This window comes from Metopolophium dirhodum, chromosome 1, assembly GCF_019925205.1.
Source record: "Metopolophium dirhodum isolate CAU chromosome 1, ASM1992520v1, whole genome shotgun sequence".
In the NCBI taxonomy this organism is placed as follows: Eukaryota; Metazoa; Arthropoda; class Insecta; order Hemiptera; family Aphididae; genus Metopolophium; species Metopolophium dirhodum.
Window position 1 is genome coordinate 76,405,573 of NC_083560.1, and position 23,461 is coordinate 76,429,033.

At 27.5% G+C, this 23,461-nt stretch overlaps 3 protein-coding genes across 10 annotated transcripts in view; 1 reads left to right on the plus strand and 2 right to left on the minus strand.

Moving 5' to 3' along the window:
* Positions 1-10,165, plus strand: part of LOC132933991 (partitioning defective 3 homolog) — a 34,484-nt gene extending 24,319 nt beyond the window's left edge. For 5 of the 8 annotated variants that reach the window (XM_061000271.1, XM_061000272.1, XM_061000273.1 and 2 more), the window contains 15 exons: positions 30-141; positions 202-434; positions 505-672; positions 780-868; positions 933-1,054; positions 1,937-2,029; positions 2,097-2,254; positions 2,321-2,545; positions 3,709-3,853; positions 3,910-4,075; positions 5,285-5,494; positions 5,580-5,692; positions 6,186-6,275; positions 7,629-7,795; positions 7,908-10,165. In XM_061000271.1, the coding sequence (XP_060856254.1) occupies positions 30-141; positions 202-434; positions 505-672; positions 780-868; positions 933-1,054; positions 1,937-2,029; positions 2,097-2,254; positions 2,321-2,545; positions 3,709-3,853; positions 3,910-4,075; positions 5,285-5,494; positions 5,580-5,692; positions 6,186-6,275; positions 7,629-7,795; positions 7,908-8,266 (2,450 nt within the window). In that variant the 3' untranslated portion in view covers positions 8,267-10,165. The remainder of the gene's footprint in view (positions 1-29; positions 142-201; positions 435-504; positions 673-779; positions 869-932; positions 1,055-1,936; positions 2,030-2,096; positions 2,255-2,320; positions 2,546-3,708; positions 3,854-3,909; positions 4,076-5,284; positions 5,495-5,579; positions 5,693-6,185; positions 6,276-7,628; positions 7,796-7,907) is intronic. The other 3 variants (XM_061000269.1, XM_061000270.1, XM_061000274.1) reach the window with 3 other exon arrangements.
* Positions 10,166-12,462: 2,297 nt separating this feature from the next.
* On the minus strand, positions 12,463-14,104 carry LOC132941603 (uncharacterized). The gene is made up of 2 exons (XM_061009733.1): positions 13,476-14,104; positions 12,463-12,469 (listed from the first exon to the last, which is right to left on the minus strand). Exons 1-2 carry the CDS (start codon positions 14,102-14,104, stop codon positions 12,463-12,465), a joined length of 636 nt encoding a protein of 211 aa, XP_060865716.1.
* A 566-nt stretch (positions 14,105-14,670) lies between these two features.
* Positions 14,671-15,276, minus strand: LOC132941609 (OTU domain-containing protein 1-like). The gene has a single exon (XM_061009745.1). It carries the CDS (start codon positions 15,274-15,276, stop codon positions 14,671-14,673), a length of 606 nt encoding a protein of 201 aa, XP_060865728.1.
* Between the last annotated feature and the right edge of the window lie 8,185 nt (positions 15,277-23,461).

Below are 23,461 nucleotides of genomic sequence, written 5' to 3' on the forward strand. Positions count from 1 at the left end.
ACATGCTAATATATATTTGTTTTTTTTAGGTATTAGTGTTAAAGGTAAAACATCATCTAGTAATAACTCTAATGATAAAGACTTCTCACAAGACTTAGGTATATTTATCAAAAATGTTATTCACGGCGGTGCTGCTTCTAGGTATTTATTGATATAAATATGTGTATAATATTAAGATAAACAAATTGGTATACATTTTAGGGATGGTAGATTACGTACTAATGACCAGCTATTATACATAAATGGTATGTCATTGATTGGCCAAACTAATGCAGCAGCTATGGAAACATTACGTAGAACTATGATAAATGTGGATCCTGGGCCAGTACCTGGAGCTATTTCATTGATAGTAGCCCGCCGACGTAATTGTTCTCCAACATCAGATAGAAGGCGTAGTCGTGACTCTTCGTCAAGTCTACTTACAGATTCATCGGGTAAGAAATTTATTATTTTTTTCTATTTTAAACAGAAGTTATACATATTTATATATAATTTCATAAGCAGCAAACACTGAAACATTTAGCCGAGCTGAAAGCAGTGATAGTAGTACCCAAAATACGGCAGAAAATTCTGGAACAAGTGAAAACTCTGATACCACTGTTATCTTTATGCATCAAAGACAAGGATCAGAGAGTTCAAAACGGAATACATTACCTACAGCTACTTCTCCAGGTAACTAAATTTAATTATCTTAAAATTTGTATAGTTAACTATTCAAATATTAATTATCACATAATTATTATGTTCTAACATAAATAAATTGATTATAATTTGTTTAGATGGAATTGCAATTCGCAATCCAGTTTTGGAAAGGTTAACTGGACACTCAAATCGTTATAATGCATTGCGCAATGAAAGTTATTATAAGGTAAACATAAATATAATAATTCACTGTAAATGTAACTTTATTACAAATTAACTAATAATTACAGGCTACACATCAAACAACAATTATGTTGAAAGAAGAAGAAAAGTTAAATAGCCCTACTGTAAACCCATCATCAGAAGAGATGTTAATTATTGAAGAAGACCCCCCAATTTATAATACTGTTAGGTAAGGGTTTGTATTATTCATCATTAACAATTTAGGTTATAAATTACATCCATATTAGTTTCATATACAAAATGCTTTTATAACTATTTATTTAATGTAATTCTTAAATCTACATTTAACTTAACCTGATAGTGTAAAGTGTGTTTAAAAATAAAATTTGTGTGTTTTATATAGTTGTCTTAAATGTATAGTTTAGTTTTCAATTTTTACATACCCTTAACTTCTAAATTTATTTCTTGGTATCTTTATTTATTATACATTGTGTTCAATGATATAAAGATCAAACAAATTACCACAAATTCAAGGTCACGTGATTGAAATATTTTGTGTTACCTTTTTATTAAACACATGTATTGTTGTATAGATAAAAAAATAATAATTTAATTTAAAGAGGGGAAGTTCTGTAAAAATTAAATTGGAATTTTGTCCAAACCACAATGATCAGTCTTTTATTTATACTTAATACGCATAATTATTTTACTTCTGTTCTGATCGTTGGTTTTCAGAATACACGTATTTTGGTCTGAAAGACAGGCTTTTAGAATTTTTTTTATTAATTTTCACAAATTCAAAATACTAACTCTAATAAATCAGTACCTTCCAAATAAGTAGTGAACAAAAATTAGATACAACTCTTAAACTGTATACAAGATGTCCATATTCTATGAATGTTCAACGTTCACTACCTATTAAAATACAGTCTAATTATCTAAAAAACTGTCGTATACGTGTATTCTCGTGAATATTTTTGTGTGTGTTTTCCCAAATTAAAATATTTATTAAATTAAATATATAATTAGTTTTCAATAGTAAGAAGATTATAAAATTAATTTTTTTATTATATCCATACTTAAATATGTTTTGTGTACATTACTTGTTTAGCCGGAAAAAAATAGAGGAAGAAAAACCATCACCAATCGTATCGCCACAAGCAAGAACTGGTTCAACTAGCACTGATGTTACTTATGCAAGCCAGTATGTACAATTTTATAACATAAATTAATAAAATTGTAATTATGAAGTTATGTTTGTTTCAATAAAGATTATCATTGGATAATGCCAACTCAGGATTTTCACGAGACGCATTCGGACGGCAAAGTATGTCTGAAAAACGACATGCAACGTTAGACGCCAAAAATACTGATACATATCAAAGAAATAAAAAACTGCGTGAAGAGCGTGGAGATGATACCAAAATTCGTTAGTATAATACAAATTTGAAATTAATATTGTCTATGTAATTGTATTATTAATTATTGTATGCAGGCAATGGTTTTCCATCAAAACAGCAACTTGGACCTTCTCTTGGGTTGAAAAAATCTTCCAGCCTGGAATCATTACAAACAATGGTTCAAGAGGTGCAAATGACAGATGGTGGATCAAAACGGGGAAATGTTAAAGTAGTGCGTGGTAGAGGATGTGATGAAAGTTTTAGAGCTGCAATTGACAAGGATGGTCCATTGTCTTTACATGAACTAAGATTGGAAACATGTTGGTTTATTAATATGTATATTTTATATATTAAGTAAAAAGCATTTTGGTATTTGTATAATCACATATATTTTTGAGCATTTCTATAAGATACCTGACTAGATTAGGTTAAATGATACAATTTAAAGTCTGTATAGTGTATATCCAAGTATTATAATTAAATACCGGATTTATATGTTTTTACATCTTGTTACTGATTCGTATGTGAGTAAAAAATGTAGACGATTCATTAAACTATGAGTTAGTAGGAAAAAGTTTTTTTTTCTTATTTCAGAATATTTTATGGGTTAGGAAAAATTTAGCTTATTAAGCATATTTTGAAATTGTGAGAAATAAATATTAGTTTTATTAAACCCGGAAAATATTTTTTTGAACATTTAAAATTTTTTTTTTATATAATTTTGATAAAAAAAAAAAAACACGCAGTGTTAGCACTTAATATTAGTTGCCGTGTCATTCACTAAATATAGTTGCTAACCTGCAGTACTAGCACTTGTTTTCATACTGATAAGATCAAGGTTTATCAAACATTTAAGTATCCAAATATTTAGTTTTGCACTTTTGCAATAACTTATTTAGTTGTGATACAGTGAAACTTCCATTCATACCAAATTTATTCAATTCTATTTAACAAAATTATCTATAACACAAATTTTTGTTATGCCCCATGAGACTATAATATGGAAGTTTCACTGTATTACTGATTACGGTATTTTTATGTTTGATATAACTTTTTTCCATATTGTTTATATTTCAAGTGGTAATTTGTGATGATCCAAACTTCAATGCTCTTTTGTTTTGTATTTCTAAGTTTCCTGTAAGCCACAATGTATGGTATATAAACACTAAATTCTTGTGATGTTAAAACTCAAGGGTAACTATTGAGTAATGTTAATTACTTTAAGGGGATTTCAATTGAGTTTGAGATTACAAAAATTTTAGATACTATCGTTTGACATAATAAGAATTTACTGTTATCATTTATTTAAATAAGCATTTTTTTTAAACTTTTTTCTTTTTATGTTATGTAATAACATGAATAGTTAAAAAAGTGTTTTAAACTTAATTTGTTAAATTCAATAAATTAATATAATGTCCTAGTTTTAAAAATGTTGAATTTAAATCTAATTTATTCATGTATATTGTATAATGATATATTGTAGATGGAAAGGAGAGTGATGATCATCCAATTGGCCGTAGACAGTCTTCACTTCATTCTCCAACAAATTACAAAGTACCAAACACACCACCAGTCGTTGTTAACAAGAAAAAACCAGGGCTACTTAAAGGGATTGGTTCCATGTTTAGGTTAGTTATTATTGTAATGTAATAATAATTTGTTTTTATAAATTTTGATATTTTAGATTTGGTAGTAAACCTCGACGAGGACCAGATTTAAATGGTACTTTAAGCTCAGAAGAAGATAACTCTGCTGACCGTGAACGAGAAATAGCCAGAAGAAATGCTCGTGATGAACAACTTAGAATACAAGAACAATACCAAAGACTAATTCAGCGACAAGCAGAAATGGTATGTTTTCATTAAGTTCAAACATGACATGTCATGTAGCATTATATAAAATAATATAGTTTTTAAAGTGATAAATTATTATATAAACCTTAATATTATAAGGTATTTTATTTTTTACAATACATCAGGCCCGTTCGTTTAACATGGGCGTGTTTTTAGTTTACATTGATTAAATTCATCCCGCCATACCAACGAAGGAAACATGCTATCGTCGGAGTGGTGCTGATGAACTTAACCAATGTCACTGAAAATCGTATGATACGCGCCAGTGCTGTTCTAACTTTCATTGGAGCCCTAGGGCAATAATATTTGGCTCCCCTATTAACCATACATTTTAGATCATTTGCCACCCTTTAATATGTTACAACTTTTGCGGCCTTGGCACAGCTTTGATAGGCTCCCATGTGAAACAGGCCTTTTCATTCGTTTGTTATATTTATCATAGCATTCATAGCTATATAGCCATAAAGATCTCAACTTAATGAATTTTTTAAAACTTCAGTAAGATAAAATCTTTTAAAATTTACTTTTTATATTATTATTATTGATATGTATTAATTATTAATATGCTACTTATTAAAAAAATATCATAAACTTAGATAACTTAAAATGTAATGTGTTATTGCTAATTAAAATTTTTTTTCTATGTAAATTATTTACTTTAATTAAATGAGAAAAATAATTAGCAACAATCTAGGCTGGGATTTTAATGCCTTTTAAATAGCAAAAATATCTTAAAAATTTATATTTTATGAATGCGCTTAAAACTTAATTTCTTAAAGTTTTGTCACCTCTTCAATTATTTACAGATATGAAAACGGTGGTCAATAAGTATTGCATATCTACTACCTACACATTCTACACTATCACTAACATGTACCTCTACTAAAATGCTTGTTTTTATCACTGAATAATGAAAATATATTTTGTACTACAATTTACGTTCACATCAATAATAAATTATGAAAATACTCTAAAAAAAAGCAAAATACCCTTTAAAGTTTAATTCAGGATCCCCTAACCCAATTTCCACTTACAAAGCTATGCTTATAAAATACAAAAAACCGTTGCAACAAAATCCCAACCCTAAAAATATAATAAAAATTTTAATATGTATATTATAATAATACAAATTTATAATTTTGCATGATTGCTTTTTAACTATTATTGTATGCAAGTATCTTAATTTTACCTACCTTTACATTATAGCAAGAACAAAATCATTGTAGAGAAATAGCTATAGATGATGGTTCAGCCAATTATACAAATGTGCCTGCAAAACCGTCTAATCCTGAACAATCTCGTATGGATCGTATCCAACAACTTCGAGCTGAACATCAAAGAAGACACATGGAACGTAGTGGAAAGTTTATTCCTGATGAGAGGGAGGAAAATCATTATGAATCTGATGTTCGACAGGTATGTATAGTACATAAACTTATAGTCAATGGTACTTCTGTTATACAATCTTAATTTTATTTTAATACTATTTTATTCTTTTCAGCCCATCGGTAATACTCAAAATGCAATAAATCGACCTGGTAGTCGTGTAGGTATAATTGATTCCTCTCGATTTAACCATTACGTCAATTTTCAAGAAATACAGCAGAATCTTAGGTTTGTTATTATTTTACTAAGTGCATAATGTGAATTTTTTTTCTGCTGATAATTTTGTTTATTTGTTTTGCATGTTAGTAATCAATGAGTGTTTTTAAATTAAATTTTTTTTGAAAATTCTGAACATCTATACAAGATTTGAACAGTTATTATTTGCATGGTGTTAAATATAACTTTTACAATGTACATACAAATATTTGATCTCAATAACTACGCAGTATGATATACATACATATTGCATATTTGCATGTTATACTTTTGTTGGTTGATAAGTTCACTTGATTGTAATTATAAGAATATACTGAGGTTTGGGAAAAGTCCTTCTGGAACATCTTTTTCATTATGTCAATAATTTTCACAACTATTGGTGATGTGTGTCAGACACCACAAACTAAGATTAGTCATCATTAATCATTGATTGTGGTGTCGAATAAGGTGTTAATTTATATATTTTTTCTTCCATGTCATGCATGCTTTGCACTTTTGATTGTAGTTTGATGCATGAAATACGCGGCGTTAAGCTTCGACATCACGGCAAAACAAAAAAACCCGTGTCTTGCTATTATGACACCGACGATGAAAGGTAGGTAATTGTTCTAGCCAAAAATAACCTAGGTTTTCATGTGATGATAACAATTAATGTATTATATTTAAATTATTAAAAAACATAAAAGTTACAATGCATAATATGTAACATTTAAAAAGTACACAAATTGTTAAAAATGTTGCTATGTTCACTATTTTGACGAATACCTGATTCAAATATATTTTAATAAGTACAATAACAACATACACTGGAACATTCAAGATGCATATAAAAATATTAGTTACTCGAGCATCAGCCTGCATAGTCTTGGCACTCATCTGTAGCCACTGAAGAATTGAACTGCGAGTCAAACATCATATTGTCTTTTATGCTTTATCTTGAATGGTCCATCGTACAATATAATATATTGTTCTCGGAATAAAAAAAATTGTATTATAATTGACATTCTAAGATAAATGGTGTATATTTCATAAATTAAAATGTACTTGATTATAGTAATGAAAAAGCTAATCTTAAATTGTTATGAATTGTATATGCCATTACTTATTTAGTTATGATTGTGATATGTGCCTATTATTACAATGCGTCATTATACTTATAAGTACTTCTTCACTTTCTTTCTTTACATGTGGTGCTAAGTTTATATAAAAAAATTATCAGAATTTGTATAGATTACTATAATTAGTATAATTATTAAAAAGAGCCTTTTTCTACCTTTTCTTGATATATTCTTCACTGAATTGAAAATCAATGATTATATATATATTTTTGCTGGTCCTTGCAGTAAATATTCTCATTTTAGTAAATTCTTATGTTCATCCATCCTCACAGTTTGACATTGAGATTTAAATATATTTTCTACACATTATTTTAGATAGACTTTCTTGAGATGTTCATAATTCAGTCCTAATTATAAATTGGAAATAACTTTATTTATAAAGACAAATTCTAATGTAACTACTATGGCGCATACAAAATTTGATTAAGTAAAAATGTATCAATGAGGTAGGTAATTTCATTACATTATTTACCTGCTACTTGAGGCAAAATCGCGAAATTGATGACACAATATGGTCAGAAAAAAAAAAGAGTTGTATCCAGCCCAAATAAGTGTCACATTTTTTTAAAATATATTTTATCCTTAAAGTAATTTTTAATAATTTTTAACATTTCATATTTTTACATTATTCATATTGAGTTTATTTTTAATAATAGTTGGACCGATTGACAAAACAATATTTTGACATTAAAACCTACAAATTGTGATGTCTTAGTTTATATTTTTTCGTTTGTTTGAATGTCTTATATTTAGGGCTTAAGACACTTGAACATTTATTGATGACTGTTTAAGATGATTTTATTAATTCTTTATGTTCTTTTTTTCTCTAGTCGAAGGCAGTTGCACTATCATTCTCAAAGACGTGACCCTAAGGAATCTGTTGCACGACCTAGTTCTAATTATTACGAATATGAAAGCGTGATGAGATCTCTACCGTACACGACCGGCGGCCCATCACGTCTGGTGGACAACAATTCTAACTCGTTGACTAGACAAGGTGAGTTGTCCCCCTCTCCCACCAACCTCCGTACTTATGTATAGCCGCCGGCCCGTCACTCAATCTCTGTCAATCATACACACCTACACACACACGCTCTTACCCTGTTTAGTAGGCAGTGTTACTCAAACTGCGGCAGTGGCGGCAACAAACAACAACAAAAATGGTGCTGGTCGTAGTCAAAAACAACAATCGTTGTCTCGGCATCATTATCCTGTTCCTGCGACCAAGTCACCAAACTATGCGATGTACAACTACGGGAGCAGTGATGCTCAAGGACACAACAGTATGCAACAGCAGCAGCAGCTTCAACACAGAGGGCCGACAACCAACAACAATTATGCTGGTGGTATGTACCATAATCACAATCATCAACAGCAACAACAAAGGTCTTCGCCGCAACAAGGACCATACATAACCCAAGTCACCATTCGGGATAATAAACACATAATACAAAGTCCTAACATTTAGTACCATATTCCTCGTAGGAACAATATTATTTGATAAAAATTATTATTAATTTAACATTAAACTACGTTTTGTTTTTATTTTAACCCACTGACCATGTTGCAATGTTTTCCCCCTTTATAAAGTGTTCTCTCATGGTTATTTTAATTATTTACACCATCACACATAGTCTTAATTTAATTCCTTTACTTTAATACATTTTACCAACTTATTGTAGCCGTAAAAGTTATTTTTTATTTTCTTAAATAACCACTGTATGTTTTCTCATTTTTTATATTCATATATATTATGTATTTACATACATTTGTAAATATTTTAATCACATCAGTAATAATTTAATTGATCATGTTTTTTTTTATGCTACTGTTGTTTATATTATTATAAACATACTTTGCTACATTTTTGACAAATCTTAACCCAATCATCTATTTAAGTTATTAATGCAACTTTTATGGGATTATTAACTTCACAAACATTTTGTGTATTTTATATAAATTATTAACTGGGTTATCATTTGAACAAAGATTTTCCAATCAAGTTTAGAAAAAAGAGCAATGATAAATTTATCAAACCATTATTTTATTATACATTAAATACAGATTTTTAAATGTTGTTTGTTAAATATTTCGTAATTGTTCAGATACATTTTTATTTTTTAAATTACATTTTTCTGTGATATGATGTGATGCAATCATTTGATGTAGGTTATGTAGGTTCATGATATTATATAAGATGTTCCGCAATTAAATAAATCACTTACCACTAACGAGTGCCTTAAATCAACAATATTAATATATATATATATGAAAAATGTATACAAGAGGCTGATTATAGTCTTTTTTTCAATATCTAATAGAAAAACATCATGGCCCACTCTATACAACACATATAATATATTATTATTGTTTATCATTCTTTTATACTTTTTATCATGTTTATTCTTGTTATAATTATCCATAAATAGATAGTATTAAATGAAAACTGTAATTTAAATTATCTTTCTGCATATCAATTTATTATTATAGTCTACAAAGTTTAAATACTTTTTTTATTTTTAGAAAATAATCCAATTCTTTTTTTTTCTCAACGTAGTTTTCAAAAAATTTGTATTACCCTTATAATGTCTCCACCGTCCATAAATAGTATAAATGGAATGTATTTTTTTTTTATTTGCATGTAAGTTATTGTTTTGTGCCATCAAATAAATAATAGGTATACAAACATTCCCAAACATTTCCCCACATAATGTCCTGTCTCCTTAGTTTTAAACTAGGCTAATCTTATTATCTTATTATGTAATTGTATGTTTTTTTTATTTTTGCAATACTACTAGTTGCTCAACTATGTAAATTTAGTACTTAAAAAATACCAAATTACTTGCGCAGTATTAACAATGCGTTTTATTTTCTTATATTGTGTATTGTCTCCTTACAGTATTTCTATTACATTAATTTTTTTTAATTAATTATTGCTTATTATTAAATCATATTGTATTACTATTAATGTTTATAAGTTCCTGTTAAATGATATGAAACAGCTATTAAATGCAGCCGAAATCTCTTCTTCGACAGTTTTCTCTCTCTAATAGCTTTTAAAATTAGATATTATACATAATGTTACTTCTCTAAGAAAATTATATCGTATAATTCAAATATATATATTTTAACTATGTATTGATAAGTGCATAAATTTATTTTGTATACAATATAATTTACTAGTTAATTATAAGTCAGGTAAAATACTATGTCAACTATAAAACTTTAAGCAAATATATTGTATAATGTAGATAATAATGTAGACAGTTACTACAACATGCACATCAATTATAAATTACTTGTTACTTACAACATTATTATTATGTATCAAACTTTATAATAAAGATAACATTTAATTTATTTTGAATATCATATTGTCTCAATAATATTATTGTGTTGTCATACAAAGTTAAATGGTTTTTAATTGTTTTAATATTAAAATGGCTAGAGTATTTACATATAATCCACACCTTGCCACATTTAAAACATTTTATCCCATGTTCCTGTTGAAAGTGTGAATTTTAATTGCATTTAAAATTGTTTGCATGGCTATGTATATATTGCAATTTTAAAAATGTATTTTTGTAATTTTAAAATTACATATTTACATTGTACACTAGTGTCATAAATCAAAAATATATTTGTTATGTATTAAATGTTTAGTTAAAAAAAGGAAGATAGAATAAAACTCTATTTTTTATTTGAACTTGCAGTTATTTAATAACAACTAAAATATAAATAATTTAGATTAAATTAAAAACGATACATAAATAAATAACATAATTATAAATTATATGTTTTTGGTATAAATTCCCGCCAACACTGTTCATGAAACGTTGAAATTTAAAAATTAAATAAACATTAGTTCAAAATTTTTCCAGAACTAATGAATTAATAATGTTACATTTTAAATTTGCACGACATAATATTTATAATTTTAACATTTTAAAAGCATCTATTAAAATATTAACCCTAGCCTGCAAAAGTGTCGAATTTGTCGAAAATAAATATTTATGTTTTTTTATAAGCAAATTGTAATCCTTAAATCAAAATGAATAATGATAATCAATTAATAATATGAGTTATAAGGATATCTGTCAAATACTAAAACATAATTATAATGTTTACATGATATGGGATAACACTACAGAGGTTAGGTTGTGATCTTTGAAATCAATAAATGTGAAAAACTCATCAGTGAGTACCATTATAACTGAACATTAATTACTATCAAATTAAACTAAACTTACACTAAACATCAAATTAAATCAATTAGGCCTGGGTACTCCATGATGACAAAAATGTATCTAGGTTAATATATGTAATGTAAAAATGTATTATATATTTTATTTTGTAAAAATCAAAACAATTTAAATTTATATTTATAAATGTAGAGTACATTATTTAAATTTATTCATTGAATATCAGTATATTCCACATTATTTTTTCAATTAAGTTTAATTTGTACCACATTGTATTTGATATATAAGGTACTTAAGTACCTATTTGGTTTTGCTAATGAGTAATGTATAGTTGTTAGTAGGTAACTATCTAACTAAATTTTCAATGAGATTACAAGGGTTAGGTTGAGAGATCAACTTAGGTTATTCGTATTTGAGTTACGACAAAAAAAAATAATACAATTTTTGTTTAAAAATTCCTGTCTTTCTCAATTTGTTTTGTTGAATTTTCCGATTATTAATAGTTTTAGGAAGTACAGAAAAGTTTTTACTTTTGACTCTTCAAAATGCCAACTAGATCAAATTGGAAATCAGCCACCAAAAACCAAGGCTGGGCATTAACGAGTTAATAAGTTGACAGTTAAGTTAATTTTAACTTACTAACTTAATTTACTAGTTCGGTTTTTTAATTAACTTAACTTTAACTTAACTCATATGCCTCTACCTTAACTTAAAATCAACTCGTAATTTTTTTTATTTTTCCAATTAAGTTTGTATTGAATATAATCTAGGAAAATATTTTGTTTTTTATGGATTTTTGGTTTATTATAATTATTATAAGTTTGCAGAATATAGAAAATATTATCAGTGAAAAAATAAGATATATTTACAAAGAATTTCGGATTTATGTTTAAAGATAAAAACTAATACCTATATTGTATTAATATAAGTTAATTATAAATATTAGATATAGAGGTAACATTAGTCGCCCGAATAAAAACATCGATTCCACAAATTATGTTCATAAATCATAATACTTATTCATTACTCATTAGTTATTAATTATTTTTTATTAGTACAATAATGACTATCATAGATTGTTTAAATAGTAAAATACCTATGAATAATGATTACTATTCAAGTGATTATCAATTATTTTATTAAATAATAGGTACCTTATAAATGCATTATTTTTTTTATTATTATTAATTTAACTTATTGATTAAATATAAGGTTTGTTAACTTAATTTAAACTTAATTGATGTATTAAAAATGTCTATTAACTTAACTTTTAATTTAATTGAAAAAAAATACTTAACCATTTATAAGTAAAAATATCATTAACTTGCCCAGCCTTGCCAAAAACCACCTTAAATGTTAAAAATCAAAACATGTTTACTGCTTCAAAAATTGATAACACAAATAAAATAATTAAAAAAAAACACAAATCATTCTAATTTTAGATTTTATTTGTTTCATACACTTAGAATCTATAAATACATTATGTGTTATTACTTATTAGTTATTAGATAGGCTACCTACTATAGAAGCATTCGATAACTGCAAGGATTTAAAAAAAAGTCAGTGATCCGAAAACTACCATTACATCGAATAAAATACAGTAGGGAGACCGGGTACAATTGGTAACACTGGCAATAAATTGTTCTAATTGGGAAGACAGATTAACACTGGGAGCGCTGTCGACGCCTATCGTACTGATGGTTAGGCGGGTTCCCCCCTACGTGGAGTTGGGACTCAAGTCGGGAGATTGTATGTATTTTCCCGACATTTCGCATATATTTTGCTTTAAGTGAAGTGTATTTGAATGTATTTGATAATATTAGTAGAAATTGTACTTACCAACGTATACAGTTAGCTATAAAAGAGTATAAAGTTTCGATACCAGAATTAATTTATTATAAAAAGTAAAATGACCAATATAAAATTATATCTATACGTCCCGAATTGGAAGGTACAAATTGTTTCCACCAAAGCGCGTTTTGTTAATCTGTTTCCCCAATATAAAAAATCTCAAATAAATATAACAGTTGGGCCCTGAAGAACGCACAATGTTTTCTTATCAAAATTATGATAACAAGATAATTGTTTGAAAAAAAAAATTAAATGTCTTTTTGATAACAGATAGAAAATAAAAATCCTACACTTACTTTTTATTTGAGTACAGATTTTTATTACATGTTTGACTGTAGTTATTTTGATATACAATAAAAGTTGTGTAGTATTTGTTGGTTCTGGTCTGAATACTCTAGTCAGTATTTTTTCTAATATTTAAGTATTTTAAAAAATATTGAATTGGTACAAATGTAACAATTGCCTACAACTGTGATACACTGTTGCACCTATTTTATTATATATTACTAGCTGATCCCGCTGGCACTTCGTTGCCCGTTAAATGTACCAATTCTATAAGACTCAAACCGACGACCGTAATGACGAACGTATGTCATGGCGTCCTGAGTTTTTTCATGCATATACCGTGGTGAGCCAGTAAAAGATGACGGAAGAACTACCATCTGACCAAGATGGGTAAGATCAGTATCTTGTCTCCCAATAGCATCTCTGAGATGTATGTAATTATCAGCTCTGAGTTGCATTTGATTGTTTTTAATACAATTTAAGCGCTCTGTTTCAATTTTAGCGTACATATCAACTAAATATTGATTAAAAAGTGATCTAATGTACAGTAAATGGTTGATTTCCGTTTGTCTAATCATGATGTGGTAAGAATAAAATTGCGATGCAGAAACTGTTTTCTGAAGTGGTAATTTAGTTTTTGGATCAATCTGAGAGATATTAATGGAATAACCATCCTCCCCATGACAGAAAAGTAACGGGTACTGAAGTGTATCGTATGAACGGTGCAATTCACTAATCCGTTGCAATTTGTTATCATGACTTTGTAACATAATATCTCGTTTTTCAAACTGTTGTCCAACTATGACCAATGATACTTCACTTGTTGTTGGTGCATTATAACGTCCTCTGTGAGCATTATCAGGTTTTCTATCAGCTTGTATTATAATTTCAAAGTTTTTACTATTTTGAGGTACTCTTTCGAGTGTGGTTTTCAAGTCCTTTATGTATGGGTTATTATGGTGCAACATCGCTTATTATTGTTTTACCAGGCTTTGCTTTACATCAGCGAAGTGGCTACATCTTAAGCGTGTTTCTCTCTCATCATCTCCAACGAAATAAATCTGTAGAAATTGAGGGTTTCGTTTAGGTAAAGCTTGCAAACTACCAATTAAATGATACACCTGACCTTTCACTTTGAATGTGGGCATAAATCCATCTTCGATAATTTGTTTCGCTCCAAAAAATGTCATTTGGAAGCAGTTATTGTATTTTCTAATACGGTCCATGAAATTTTTGTGATCAGGATGGAACCCCATAATCAAACTGTAAAGAGGTTCAGGAAGAGGTAAAAAAGACGGAAGTTGTACTTTACCGGCACTACAACACATTCCAGGCACCTCTTCTTTGAATTTAAGAGCATCGCAGTATACGCATTTATGACTCATAGTACCCAAAGATACGGTTTCATCCGTCTCATAAGCTATTTCCGATTCATATTTCATGCCGGAAAAAGCTTTTATTTTCCATGGATGGATTCGCCTTTCTGATCGTCCTCCTGAATTATTTTGTTCATATCTATGAACTTGCACTCTATTTACTTCTGGATTTTTTTTTTATACTTGGCTGCTGCTACTTTATGAACTTCTTTATTTTTGAGCTGATATTTAGTAGCAGATTGTATAAGCTGTTTTTTTCTGATATTATTTGTAAATCTCTTCCGTCTTTTTTTAGTATGCTTCTGAGAGCTGGGTATGTTATCAAACTCATCAGATACAGAGTTAGTCAATTCATCTTCATATGGTAAATAAACATCAAAATGCCCATTAGATATGTTTTGCATAGAACTAAAACGAAATCTCTTTACGGGGTTCCTTTCTGAACCAAATTTTTCATACAGTTCACCATTGAGGTACACCTCAATAAATACCAAAAATAATTGTCCGGCTGCCACCAGCTCACATAAACCTCCATAAGTATTAAATTTTAACATATCACTAAAGTAGTCAGCAGAACTACGATAATTATTTCCATCACTATCATGTGACATTATTGAATAATCTTCCCAATTATTTATCACATGGGTTACTATCTTTTTACGTACTTCTTGGGCCTTATCTTGAGTGTCATATAACACAAAAGATATTGCCCTAAACAGGCAAGCTCCGTCACCAATAATTGGAATGATAGTGTGGGACATCATTATGCCATTTATGTTCAATAATTCGACAACCATATTAATTATTTTTTTTATTAATTTGTAAGTATGTAAATTTTATTTTAATACACTTCAATGTTTAGAAAGAACCGTACATAAACTGGGGTGCGTATACGATGACGCATTAATATTCGTAATAATAAGTAAAACACCTTGTCCTTGTGTATGCGTAGGATATTCTACGAATTCATTTTATTTATATACACTTTAAAACTACTAATGGCAACCAATAATAAATAATTACTAATTTCTACTGTAGAGTGTAACCAATGGCAACTATTAAAAAAATAAAAATAAAATTTCCAATTTCCATCTTGAATCTCAATCTCCCTGTTTGAGCAGCTATTTAAAATGCGAATTTCGAAAAATCCTTTCTTAGTGCGCCTATACATAGTAATAAGTACATTTACTGAAAATTTCATATCCATAGCTTCAGCAGTTCCGGCTAGGCGATGATGAATCACCCAGGACAAGTCTTTTTATATATATAGATTAAATCATATTAATATGTTATGTTATAAGTTTTTTAATAATTTAAAGGTCAAAAGTTGTGTTACTATATATTACTAGAGATAATCTGTTTACCAAAGTTATGTTTTATTTTATTTAAAGATAACTATTATATAATTTAAGTTTTATAACAATAAAAAAGTAAAAAATATGTTTATTACATTAGTGATTAGTCCCAACTAGCTGTTACAATATTGTACCTGTATTAGGTACAGTTGTAACATTTTTTTCTATATTTATATTTATTCAACAACATGTAGAATACACACATATTTTTAAAGGTAATAACTTACATTACTAATATTGAAAGTGTAAACGAACCAACAAATTTTGAATTTTGGCAGAAATAAATTATTTTATGAAAAATGTTGTAAAACAATTGTACCCGGTCTCCATTACTGGATCACAGCTGTTTTATAGTTTCTGAGCAAAGATTTTAGAATAAATAATAATTCTTCAACTTTCAACTTGAGCATCTTTTGTGATGGGAAAGTGAATCTAGTTGGTACTTTTAGAAGGTCAAATAGGAAAATTCATATTAGTTTTCAAAAGCATCAGAAAAAACAAACAAAAAATTGAGGAAAACGGGAATAAAAAGTGATACCTAACTTATCATTAGTCACTTTCTAAAAACATAGAATGAAATAATAAAATAATTGTACATCCATTGATAAATTGAACTAGGTAGGATTTGTAAGTTTTGTATATACCATCTTCAAACATTATATTAAGTACCTATTTATACTAAAATAAATACCACATTATACAAATACAAGGAGTTTGGTATAGGCAATTTATATAACTTTCTAAAAGTATCAATTTCATTTAAACTGACCAAATGCGTTACAGAAAAACATGCATACATAGTCAAAAAACAATAAATTAATCAAAGAGAAAAAAAAGTTTACCATAATTACTTGAATTTATATAACACACCATGATTAGTTTGTGGAAAGCAGCCACACATTAGTGATACTTTCGACCAAAAATACAAAATACAAATTTAACTAACGAAAATATTCTGAAAGTAATTAACCCGTGGTTTTTATATATTCATTTAAATATTTAGAATATTAAGGCATCAAAAATGAGCAACGTTAAATAATCTTTTAATACATTTATCAATAGGAAATTTCATCAATGAGTGGCTGCTTTCATGTTACCTGACATATTTGTTTTTTTTTATTTTTAGCCTATATTCTTATTGTGTCTAATGAATGATTGAATGGATTGTATATTGTTTGTAGAAATAATAATAATAGTAATAATAATATCAATAAAATCAAAACATTACAATAATATACAGTTAAATAAATAAACTGCTTTTTGATTAATGTTGACCTCAATAAGCATTGCTTGTGGTGGGGAAAAATAGTTACAATAATCCAAACTATCTACAAACGTCCATTACAATGCTCGACAACTACTGTACAGCAGAGCAGCGTACCCACCTGACCACATTTTTCTAATTTAAATATTAAAAAATTATAAAAGACCCTATTGAAAACTATAATCCACCGTTGTCTTGTTTACAGTCGTACTAAAATAATATTAGACAATAAGTACCTAGTATAATAATATTAATAATAGTATATCATTATCGCATAATCTGTGCTCAATCGTAAGATCGCTTTGTACTTTGAAGTACCTAAATACCTACTGATGGATGACTGAATTTCAAAATAAACCTTTTACGAATATAAACAATTAAAAATGATCTATCATATAATAAATGCAACTTAACATTACTTTTAATATATACCTAATAATAATATTATTATATAGGTATTTCCGTATATCATACTATATTATACCATAGGTATATTATATTATACAAATAAAAAAAAAAGCGTTCGAAAGATGCTCTTAATGTCCCCTATTTTGGTTGTGACTTTTTTGCAAAAAGATGAAAAAATGTAATATTTAATTACGTTATCTGAGACACTTTTGCAGTAGAATTATTATAATTTATTTTTTTTATTATTATTAATAATCTATTGTTTTAATAATGTTATTAAAATTACTTTTCACAGCTTTATTACAAATTATAACAATACCTATAGGTAGGTAGGTACTAGCGATAATGCAATCATTTTGATATTAACATGGTCTTATCTTTAATTATTATTACATAGTCGTCTTTTATATTAGTATTTTCATAATCAGTTGTTTTTGAGTTCACTATATTATTATTAATGCCGAGCTGTTATCTTACAACAGTATAAACTTAATACGGCATAAACTATAATTCCGTAAACAAATAATATAACATATTAAAAACGAGAAATTTTTTTTTTTCATAGTGCCTATCTAAATCTATTGTTAAGTATACCTTGTTACAACAGGATGTACCATTATTGAAGTTACTACCTATAATAAGTTGGTAGGTATAGTGTCTATCTACAATCTACATTCTACATATTATTCATCATTGACTAGTGCTTGAGAACAAAAAGCTGATGATATGGTCCAACGATCAACAGCCAATAATCACCGTGCTATAGAAATTCAGCGCCGTATTTACATTTATTGCGCCCCAGGTCAAATATTTTTGTACGCTCCCGCCCTCCAAAAAAAAATTAATCCGTTTTTTAATTGTTTAGGTAGGTATAGTTATTATTATTTATGAAAATTTTGTTAAAAGCACAGATCACGATGATACATTGTTTTAATTATTATCAACATGTATAAGAGCATACAATTGTACACTATAAAAAAAATTACAAAAATTAATAGTTATCATTGATTAACAAAATGAGTAAATGACGCCAAAATATGGCCGTATCATAGTCATGCAATGCAAAAAGTCCAAGTATAGGTACCTACACAAACAAATTATTATCAAAAAAAAAAAAAAAAATGTTTTTTATATAATACACACCGGCACCCGGCGCCTGGCCGCCCCCCTAAATGGGTTAAAAATTGGCCGCCTAGGGCAAATGTCTCCGTTGCCCCCCTTAAATATGGCCCTTATCACAATATATAAACTATTAAACTAGTCTTTAATCTGCTGTAATCGTATCATGTTCACTTATTAACACATAAACAAAATGTGTTTGGAAAGTAAAATTAATTTTTTATGAGCTTTTGAAATTTAAATTGTTTTGATATGGATATACGAATTCTCATCGAATGATTTTCTTATTTTGTTGTAATTTAAAAACAAATAACTTTAAACAATTGACATTTTTACCAAATGTTTATTTTATCATACTCCATAGTCCATACGCATGATAAAATGTACAAAATCTTTAAGACTTGTTTTAAGCTATTTATATACATTTTCAATTTTCAATTTTATATTTTTTTTTCTATAAATATGAATAAAAACGTATCCGTCACGACAAAAAGTTTGAAAATTGAATACAATGTTACGAAAAAATTCTTATAATACCAGTTAAAAAACTTTAAAAATACAATTATTTAAAGTTCAAATTTTGACAAAATTCTTCAAAATCTCGAAAATTCAAAATTTAACTGTTATTAACTTAACACGTTCGCTGCGGATCATATTTGTGTATACTGTATAAGTATAATATTTTCAAGTTAACTCATAATAGTTACTGAATAACACAGAAGAAACCGTAACTCGGTATTTAACTTAGTTACAAGTAACTTAACTTTAACTAAGTTAAAAATAACTTAACTTTAACTTTTTTAACTCGTTAATGGATAAAAAGCCTTGGATATTGAAGTTCGAATTTTGACAAAATTAGATATTTAAACAAAGAATAACAATTTTAGTTATTTTGTCATGATTTAAACTTATTAATATATACTATGGGTATTTGGAACATTTTGTGTATATTAGATTCTGAGCGAAGCGATAATGATTTTACAATGATGTGTGTTTTTTTTAATTTATTTTATTTTTTTTTTGTGTCTGTCATCACTTTTTAGGACAGTAAAAGTGGTTCGATTTTCTTCAACAGTAATTTTTCTGATAGGAAAGTGAATCTAGTTGGTACTTTTGGGAGTCAAAAGTAAAAAATGCATAATAGTTTCTAAAAGCAACGGGAAAAACAAAAAAACCGAAAACCTGAATAATCACGAAAATATTAGCAAATTATTTTGAGTTGAGAATTCATAAAAATTTTTCTTTTTAAATCTAAGATTTGAAAATGTAATACAAGATTATCCATAAGTTTGTCTACCTTTATCAAAAAAAAAATGTCTACAAGAAAGTCAAATTAAATTTTTATGAGCGTTTGAAATTCATATTTTTACATTTGATATTCACTCGATTTCTCATGTAACGATTTTCTTATTTTGTTGTAATTAAAAAACGTGTGACTGTAGATTCTTGAAAATTTCACTGAATGTTTATATTAGTAATTTCTATACACGATAAAATTTTGAAAATAATTTGATTCTTTTTGAGCTGTTTACAAACATTGTCAGTTTTAAAATGTTTAGTTTTTTTTTCTATAAATATCAATAAAATTTTATTGAAAAGCGTGAAAATTTAATATAAGGCAAAGGCTCCTGATATATCGTTCTAATAGCAGTTGAAAAATATTAAAAATACATAGGCACAATTTTTTTTTATAAGCATTTAATGTTCAAATTTTGACAAAATGTATCAAATTTATAATTTAATAATTATTTTGTAGTTAAAAATTTATAAAATGTTCAACTTTTATAGCTAAGGATTGAAAATTGAAAACAAGGCTCCACGTAAATAGGTAATTTATAAATTACTTTTTCACAATAATATCATTAAATATACTTGGTAATATCATAGGCTGACTGACCGTTTTCGCTCAGAATCGTTTTTCTTATACAATGATATTATATCATTGAATTCAAATTTAACACCATTAATTCCAGTGACCCACTTGTAACCTACTGTACAGCAGAGCGACATCCACTTACCCACCTTTTTTATATTGTATATTATACATAATGACATTTTCAAACGCAACGTCTTAGGCAAAACTGCGCAAAAGTATAAATACCAATTGTACTACTATTAGTAAAATAAATTTCCTTAATACCAATAATTTCATTATTTATGCCATATAGTAGCTATATAAAAAAATATTGTATAATTTATTTATAGTTACAAAATAAACACTTATAATGAAAATATTTATTACTAAAATTATTTACCTATATCTATTTGTAAATGTATTTAACGTCTGATAAAAATATTAAAAAGCGGGTTAGTGGAAGTTCCTCTGCTGTACCTACGACTGTACGGTTGGTTACAAGTGGGTGACTGTAAATTACAGTCTACAATGGAGGTGTTAAATTTGAATTCAATAATATAATATCATTGCATACGAAAAACGATCATGAGCGGAGATGGTTTTGACAACCTATGACATTTTATATTACAGTGAAACTTCCATAGTACAAGTCTCATGGGGCATAAAAAAATTCGTATTATAGAGAATTTCTTAAATATAAGTTAAAACTGAATAAATTTGGTTCTAAGTTGATTTGGTTCTCAAAAATATTTCTTTAAACGGAAAATTTTAAATGTTTGTTATATGAGAGTTATATGAAAGTAGCCGATTAAATTGAATTATTATTATTTGTTTGTTAGCATATTTGTATTTAATAATATACTTTAGGAGTTTCAAATACCCACGAATAATATTTTTAAAATATAACACAAAATGTTGTCAAAATTTGAACATAAAATAACTAAAAATAAAAAATTATATTTTTATATTTTTTTACACCAAATTCAGTTTATATTTATCATTAATAGGATAATTGAGTACAACTATTATGTAGCTTATTGTTCACATATTATTTATTTATGCGATATTAGTATATTTGACAATTTATAAAAAAGAATATGGGTGGAAAAAAAATTCAAAATTTGTTAGCCTCGGTTCTTCCTTAGGTAAAGGTCGAGAAATACTCAAGTATAATTAAATGCACATTGTTACGTCTTATCAATTATATTATGTAGTCATGTAGATAAATATTATACCATTATACCTATTATCATATATTTTCTCAATGCTATTATGCTTATTTCAACTCGTATAAAAATCTGAACGATATATATATTTTAAAAACGGCAGCAGTTAATCAACTATTACGACCGTCAACTCTAAACCGTAAGTACTTGTACCTATGGAAGTGCTTATTTTTACAGTGGAAAGATATCAAAATGTTGATAGGTAATAAATGATAATATTTAAAATGTTCATACAGAGTTAAGACTTTAGAGACAATATGGATACAAGTGTTTTATAAACGACAGCTGCAGCATTGGTGACGCGTGAGAAACTGAATTTTCAGATTAGGTACTTGGAAAAATAGTTTTAATTTTCGGTTCTTTACTTTGTTTCACTATAATTACACTTTGTTTTATTTTTTTTATCATTAACATTATGGGTACATTTAAAAATTCTACTTGATGCAAAGTACCTAACGATTTTTATTTTTCATAAAATAAAATAGGTATGTACATAATATACCTAATTGAATTGACTTAGTCAAGTTATAGGTTGTGGATTATATTATTATTATATTCACACAAATGTTTATATCAGAAATCGGCATTCGAACCGGTGTTTTTATACAGTCAGTTGTAATAATATTATTATGAATAATTATTTCGATATAGGTAGGCAATAATAATATGGTCAGTTGCTCGTCCGGGCGTCCGGTATACCTAACCGTGCACACAGTTGCTGTTTCAGTCGGCCGAGTAGCGATAACAATAACGAGATGAGAAACACGTTTTTCGATAGTGCCTGCCAAGGTTAAGAGGTGAGTCTGAAGAGTCTTCTCAAAACGCTAACCACTACCAGGGTCCCAGAAAGCAATGCGTTTGCCCGGCGCTTCATATTGGGGCGAACAGCCGCGGCGCATTCGTTCGTTTCTCTTGTCCTCCGTCTTGGTAGGTATTTACTATGTACATACATTTATTATGTTATATTATTACTGTAATAATATTGTCAGTGGTTTTTCAAAATTTTTTTGTTCACTCTCGTCGCGTTATTATTATTTGTACGACGGCGCGATGAGTTGAATATTGTTGGACTGTTAGGTACTTATATAGGTATAAAGTTAAAATGTCTTTACAATTGTTAAAAATAACTATAATAATATAATGCACCAACCCGATATTAGGTATTTATCAATATTATGACGTATAGTTTTTTTGTTAATCGATTATAATATATGATTTTTTTGGTATGATAAGACAGGAAGTTATGGCTGATATGGGCTCAATGTGTTGTTAATCTTATATCTTAAAATCATTTGTAATCCTTCGACATTTTTGGTTATGAAAATAATATATGCCTATTACCTAGCAATATTCAATAGAAAATAGGTACCTACATAATATTACAGATTTCAAAATTTAAACACGACTTAAAATTTAACAGCCACACCATGCAATTAATTTGGGTAAGATTTTAAAAATTATTAAATCATAAACACAATATGCATTTGTAATTGAAATTTTTGTTTTTTTTTTTCAGACAAGTTTATAGAAGAAGAAATTAAAATAATAAAAATAATAATTAATAACAAATAAATTTGGAATTTGTACTTGTTTAATGAAAAATACAATATTTTTAAGAGCTATTTTAGCATTTTTGCATATTTTTAGAGCATTTTATATGATAATTTTTAAGGAAATAAATTCATGCATATTTTAAAGTTTTTTAGAGCATGAAATTCCTAG

What these genes read in the sequence shown, in the direction of transcription:
- LOC132941603 (XM_061009733.1), bottom strand. Translation starts at nt 14,104, where the DNA reads ATGTTGCACCATAATAACCCATACATAAAGGACTTGAAAACCACACTC.
- LOC132941609 (XM_061009745.1), bottom strand. Translation starts at nt 15,276, where the DNA reads ATGATGTCCCACACTATCATTCCAATTATTGGTGACGGAGCTTGCCTG.